Genomic DNA, 7,500 nt, shown 5'->3' with positions numbered 1-7,500 from the left:
AGGGAGACAGAGAGACAGAGAGACAGAGAGACAGAGGGACAGAGAGACAGGGAGACAGAGAGACAGAGAAACAGAGAGACAGAGAGACAGAGACAGAGAGACAGAGGGACAGAGAGACAGAGAGAGACAGGGGGACAGAGAGACAGAGAGACAGAGAGACAGAGAGAGACAGGGAGAGACAGAGGGACAGAGAGACAGAGAGACAGAGAGAGAGACAGGGAGACAGAGGGACAGAGAGACAGGGAGACAGAGGGACAGAGAGAGAGAGAGAGAGAGGGATAGAGAGACAGAGAGAGACAGGGAGACAGAGAGACAGAGAGACAGGGAGACAGAGAGAGAGAGAGACAGAGAGACAGAGGGACAGAGAGAGAGGGACAGAGGGACAGGGAGACAGAGAGACAGAGAGAGACAGGGGGACAGAGAGACAGGGGGACAGAGAGACAGAGAGAGACAGGGAGACAGAGGGACAGAGAGACAGGGAGACAGAGAGAGACAGGGAGACAGAGGGACAGAGAGACAGAGAGAGAGAGAGACACACAGAGACAGAGAGACAGAGGGACAGAGGGACAGAGAGACAGACAGACAGAGAGACAGAGAGAGAGACAGGGAGACAGGGGGACAGAGGGACAGGGGGACAGAGAGACAGAGAGAGAGAGAGGGAGACAGGGGGACAGAGAGACAGGGAGACAGAGAGAGAGAGGGACAGAGAGACAGAGGGACAGAGAGACAGAGAGAGAGACAGGGAGACAGAGAGACAGGGGACAGAGGGACAGGGGGACAGAGAGACAGAGAGACAGGGAGACAGGGAGACAGAGAGAGACAGGGGACAGAGGGACAGAGAGACAGAGAGAGACAGGGAGACAGAGGGACAGAGAGACAGGGAGACAGAGAGAGACAGGGGACAGAGAGACAGAGGGACAGAGAGACAGAGGGACAGAGAGACAGAGAGAGACAGAGAGAGAGAGAGACAGAGAGACAGAGAGAGGGAGACAGGGAGACAGGGAGACAGAGACAGAGAGAAACAGAGAGACTCTTATAAGTGTGATAAGGAACACATGAGAAAAGTGAATGACATAAAAAGCGAGTCGGAGAGTAGAATAAATAGAAAGGTGCCACGCACGGGGTCAGCGTCTGAAAGAAGAGTGTGCGGGGGTGAGTTGGTTTGTTGAACTAGTCTGGATCCATGAGGCTTTTTCAGAAACACAGAGCCTCGCTGAACACTGGCCGGCCTGACGTTTGACATGAAGAAAGGGCGGACCATGTGCTCCCTCTCGCTCACACTCTCGTTCAACTTCTTCGCTGCTCGCTGCTCAGTTTATTTGTCCAGTTTCTGAGGCCAAGACAGACAGCAAACATAATCCAATTAGGCCTTAGGTCTTCGGTTACAAGACCTCTGTGTGCCTATGTGTGCGCGTGCGTGTGCGCCCTTTGCACATATTTACATACTTCGTTGACAGTTAAGAACAAACGGAACGTTAGGAGACACATGCATGGTGAAGCGCTCAAGAGGGGGAGCTTTAGAAAACACAAAGACTGCGTGCTGACCGCACATCAAAGTGCACAGGCTAAAACAGCTATAGCCTTCTAGCTACTTCCCCCCCTCGCCACAACCACAGACACACAGACACACAGACACACACACACACACAAGCAGACCAGACTTTAGAACTCACTGATGCTGCAGGGAACAAAATCGAATCAATGCAATCTGGACTGGGAGCGACGTAGATATCAGTCAACGGTCTGTGGCTGTCACTGCCGTCTGTCAAGCTGTCAATCACTCTGTGGGCTTTCTGAACCCATCAACCCATCAAGACGCACTTGTTCAGAGTTCACCCAGAGTAGACTCCCACCCCTCCTACTTATTGTTTGTTGTACGTCCCGGCACTTAAAGTATGCACTTAATGCATGTTGTACTTAGTTATAGTACTAAGTTGTGTAGCGTCTTATCCTAGCTATCTCTGTTGTGCACGGGGAATGGGTTAAACTAGTGATTGCTTGTGCTTTGCACTTGGTTCTATGAACATCCTTACTGTAGCAAAGAGCGATATATTGTTGTTGCACCTTCTTCTGACAAATGTACACGTTGTAAGCCGCTTTGGATAAAAGCGTCTGCTAAATGCCCTAAATGTAAATGTAAATGTAAATGACATGAAGAAGGCATAATTATAGACCTGGCCATGGTTACCAGTTAGTCAAAGCTTGACACACACACACACACACACACACACACACACACACAAAGCATCTATTATGTTTACATTAGGTTCCATGGACTCTGCGCAATACAAATGTTGGCCATGCATATGGATGTGTGTTGGTGATATCCTGTCAAACACGGGTGCACTTAGACGTCGTTTGACACACACAGTATTCAGCCGGTATTAAATTTAACAAATATGTAACATCAAAAATGTAGCTGGCCCTCAAAATAACACAATGAATAAGTAAAGACTGGGAGGGAACCTCAGTCAGCAGCAGAGCCACGCTCTACTGCTGCACATCTCCTACCTACTGCTGGTCACACACACACACACACACACACACACACACACGCACGTGTGAACACACACGCAAACGCACACAGTGAGTGTACGCAAATCTAAAGCATACAACCTAATGCATGCGTGAATTGTATGCCTTAAGGCACACACACACACACACACACCCCCACAAATACAAAGACATCCTGACACAGTACAAATCGTACGACTAGAGTTGAGAGCAAGAGTGTGTGTGTGTGTGTGTGTGTGTGTGTGTGTGTGTGTGTGTGTGTGTGTGTGTGTGTGTGTGTGTGTGTGTGTGTGTGTGATAGAGACAGAGCATTTAATAGGCCAAGTTGAAGCATGATGCAGCAAAAAAAGTGAAGCTAAATTTGAAGATGACTTCATCTGAACAAGCATTTCTGGAGGCAGGATCCCGAATAAAAATGATTTGATTAAAGCAGAAAAAAAAACAATTGCTGCTTTATCGGTTTCTGCTGTATCGAGTCATGACTGTGCAACGGAAGTTCAGCCGGAACTGAGCCCTCACAGCTAGACCCTAATTCTAGCAGATAGAGTACGAAGTGAGCAGTAGGCTACAATGTAATATCTTGTTTGTTTGTGTTCATTGCTACAGCAGCACTGCAGAGCTAATGCTGTTATTCGCAAGTGTGTTTGTGTGCGTGTGTGCGTGTGTGTACGTGCGTGCGTGCGTGCGTGTGTGTGTGTGCGTGTGGGCGTGTGTGTGTGTGTGTGTGTGTGTGTGTGTGTGTGTGTGTGTGTGTGTGTGTGTGTGTGTGTGTGTGTGAGATAACCATACCCCGGGGGATATGTTAAGTTCCCACCACCAAGACTGCGTTAGAAAATGCAAGTCAATTGTCAATCAAGTTGTCAATGGAAACCTCGACGCTATCACGATCACGAGCCAGGGAATGAAACGGCGTTTATTTTGACGAATCAAGTGCACACATTTAACAACAAAATGTTGCGTTACTTTTTTTGTGTCCTGCTGCTGGATACATTACAGTGAAGGCGAGCCCATGGCGTATGCTGTGACATCTCAACTCAACTTGAACCATTCACTGATGGAAGTGGGAGCAGGCGAGGAGTCATTCTCAGCCATACCCGTCTAGTCTAGTAGTGGGTAATTCGCCACCGCCCCCCAAATACATTCAAACACACACGGCGCCTGGTTCCCTCTACTGAACGCCTTGTTCTGTAATGTTCTCAAGAGAGTAACGTCTCGGTCATCTTACCGTTGATCTCAACTCTCTTCTCTAATCCACTCCTGTCCTGCGCGCAGGGCGGGCCGTCCGGGCTGTTTTTATTATAAGGGGGGACGGGGGGGACGGGAGGGGGGACGACGACAACAAATTGTTTCACGGTGGAAATCGTCCCCCAAATAAGGAATAGGTAATTACCTTATCAGAATCTTACTCCTCGGTCATCACCCTCGAACCCGAACCATATATATGTCGCGCGGTAAGACGCATGATGCGATGTGTGTGTCTCTTGCAGCGACGGTGAGCAAGGGGGACAGGTGCGCGCGGATACTGTTGTTGGAGGCGCACGCAGGCGCTAATCCTCCCTCACTCAACACGCCCCCAATCTCTCCATCTGCAGTTAAGGGATAAAACGCGAGCTACTTACCCCTCTTCGGATATGCTCTACGCGTCACCAAGGCGCGCGCACGCGACCGGTCAGCTCCTTGTCCGTCGGACGGAATACGTTAACCGGTAACGGTAACGGTAAACTTAATTGGGTGTGTTGCGTTATTCCATTGTTTGGATCCGTGTCCGGGCTCCACAGGCTGCGCGCGTCAACCAAAGCACCGCCTGTCCGTCTGAGGGGACAACGCGTGCACCACCGGGTCTGAACAGGCACCGAGCACCGGGACGAACCGAGCGAAAACAGGAAAATGAAGCGAACTCCGCGGAGAAAGGAAACCTGTGACGAGGGCCGAGCCCACCAACCCCAGGCGCGCAACGAACTGCGCCACCGTGCCGCGCCGCGTGTGTAATGTGTATTTCAGCCTCTGGTAACAAAGGCTGGGTATATATCGCCCCCTAGTGGCCACGTTCTGCCATTACGAGCCTGGCGCGTCAACCCGCTTGTTATTTAAACGGGCGTTATGAACTGGAAAGAAATGGCAGTCGGCTCCAATGTTGAACCCCTTGTTTCCTGAATTGTCAGAGGAGAAAGTGTTCAGCCCTAACCTAGGCCAGCACCTCCAGCAGCTCATCAACGGTGCGTTCACCTGAGTACCGACAGACTGGCGTTCACGGGAGTGTACCGGACAGAGATGTGCATCGGCGATTCCTCTGTTTTCCTCCAGGTCCTCTGTTTTCCTCCAGGTCCTAGAGGAAATCAGAGGAAGCTGCTCAGATGCGGAGCTCGGTTTACCTTAGGAAGCTGGGGGTATTTTTAGGTCTAGGCTTCAATCGCATACCAATATGCAAAACGACCTATTGTTTCGCGAGTGTGTTTGCTTAACGTGATTTGAAGTTTGGAGTTTGGATGGAGTGCAAGTAATCACATGCAGTTGATGAAACTGCTAGAGATAAAAAAAACAGTGTATCATTTAAATGAATACATTTCACACAGTGAATAATTAGCCTAAAAATGAATATTTGTAGTTATTATTTATTGTTATTGCACGTTTAAAGGCCCATCCCATCCAGAGATGTAACTATACTCAGCAGTAGGCAGGCCTTGGTCGAATGCTCCAGCCACTAAGACAAGGCCTGAGTGTTGCACACACACACACGCACGCACGCACGCACGCACGCACACACGCACGCGCACGCACACACGCACGCGCACGCACACACACACACACACACACACACACACACAAACGTAGGCAGGCACACATACACACAAACACACAGGCAGGCGCACATACACACAAACACACAGGCAGGCGCACACACACACACACACACACACACATACACGTAGGCAGGCACACACACACACACACACACACACTCATACACGTAGGCAGGCACACACACACACACACACACACACAGGCAGGCACACACATGTACACAAACACACACATAGGCAGGCACACATACACATACAAACACACAGGCAGGCGCACACACACATACGTAAGCAGGCACACACACACACACACACAAGCAGGCACAGACATGCACACAAACACACACATAGACAGGCACCACACACACACACACACAAGCATGAGGTGTGAATCTGGCAGCTCTCACCCTGGAGAACGCCATCAAACCAGCTGTCATGTGTCACCTCCTTCAGTCGTTCTCCCTCCTTCCTCCGACGCAATCACCTCCGTCTCCAGAACACCAGAAATATATTCTGCAATGTTCCCTCTCACGTCACTCACTCCCCACCTGCAGCCCTGCCAGCACACACACACACACACACGCGCGGAGTCTGAACGCATTCGATTGTCCATGTACTGGAGAAAGAACCAACTGAAACATTGGTAAATGTAATGTCTGATGCCGTCTTGGAAACAAGAAGTAAATAAACTATTATTCATTGTAGATTCTTAAAAAATATTTAATTGTAAATCATTGTGAGAGGGAATCTGGGCGACAGGACTAAACAGGTAGCAAGAATGTTTTTATTGACGTATGAGAATTATAGTTAATTTTGCATTTCCATGACATTACAGGCTTTGAAACAAACAGTATTACTAGTGTGTAAATATGTTCACATAATTTAAATAAATTAAAATGAATGAGACATAACGTGTAACATGTTAAAGGCCAGTTTTCTTCTGTAGTAGCAAATTTATTTTTTGGACTACAAAAAAAACATAAAATGCCCAAGTCATATTTGAGGAAATTAAACATTAAAGTAAAGACCGGGAGAATCTTCATTGTCAGGGGTACATAAAGGCATACATTGTTAAAAAGTAAAGCAAATGTGGGACTGAATGGGAACTATAGAAGCAAGGCACCATATATGTACTGCACAGGTAGACTTCACTTCAGCGCTGGGAGTCAAACTACGTTCAGCGGTATAGAGTCTACTTGAACAGTGATTGCAAATGATTAATAGATATAGCAGATTCATTCTCACAAGTATCTTTCGGTATATAACAACCTTAGCATTACAGAGCTCCGGCCCACGCGGCGTCCGCTCGCTGGATGGATTGAAACACAGATGAAGCTGAATCCAATTTTGTCGAGTGTTTCTTATGGATCTTAAACGTTTTCATCTTAACCGTTTTTCTCTGAAGTCCTGACGTCTGATTGAAGGGGTTGGAGTCAGGGAAGCTCTGGTTGCGTTGCTTGTTATATTCTCTCCGTACAGGGGAAATAACAATGGTTATTCTCCAACCATAGACGTTGGCAGACATCCACCCACTTTATAAGATATACCTGAATTTATATCATGGTAAAATAAGAAACACAACAGAAAAACTAGTTGTCTGTTTCAAAAGGTAATCGTAGGATAGGGCTATACATTCTACAGCTAAATCAAATTTGATAAAGCAAAAACAGAGATCCACATCCACAAGGAATAAATCCTCCAAAATGGGAACAGCCAAAATGAGAGAAACGGTTGAATGAACACTTTCTCTTTGAGAGTTATTTTCTTTTCATCAGATCCAAAGGACCTTGCTTTGCTTGTGAACAGGGAGGCCTCCAGCTGCTCCAATAACACAAACCACCGATTGAACAAAAGACATTCGGCTTGTTTCAACCCATAACCGCTGGATGTGTGGTTGAGAGGGAGAGCTAATACAGATCAGTTAGCTTTGCTTTTTTTTTTAACCATGCGGCCGCTGTTCAATGGGAGACCAAATAAGAAACGCATACGACACGATTAACACATAAAACACTGTCCCACGTGTAAACATGCATTCACAAGGATGAGCTGGCACATGTGCTTGTATCCGCGTTCGGTTACGTACGACTTAACGTACGTGCGCCATAATGTATCGTGTAACTCACAGTTGACATTCGCCAGAAGTACCAAAACCCACTATAATCCCCAAACACCGTGACACGTTGGT

At 47.8% G+C, this 7,500-nt stretch overlaps 1 protein-coding gene across 1 annotated transcript in view; it reads right to left on the bottom strand.

Moving 5' to 3' along the window:
* The window catches only part of frmpd1a (FERM and PDZ domain containing 1a), a gene marked incomplete at both ends in the record, with an annotated part of 51,031 nt that extends 46,238 nt beyond the window's left edge, over positions 1-4,793 (bottom strand). The window contains 2 exons of the mRNA XM_084465336.1: positions 3,740-3,801; positions 4,741-4,793. Coding sequence (XP_084321462.1) covers positions 3,740-3,801; positions 4,741-4,793 — 115 coding nt within the window. The remainder of the gene's footprint in view (positions 1-3,739; positions 3,802-4,740) is intronic.
* Between the last annotated feature and the right edge of the window lie 2,707 nt (positions 4,794-7,500).

This window comes from Micromesistius poutassou, assembly GCF_964030765.1.
Source record: "Micromesistius poutassou genome assembly, chromosome: 3".
Lineage (NCBI taxonomy): Eukaryota > Metazoa > Chordata > Actinopteri > Gadiformes > Gadidae > Micromesistius > Micromesistius poutassou.
The sequence above is the reverse complement of the archived record's forward strand: the minus strand, read 5'-3'. Positions and strand labels throughout refer to the sequence as shown.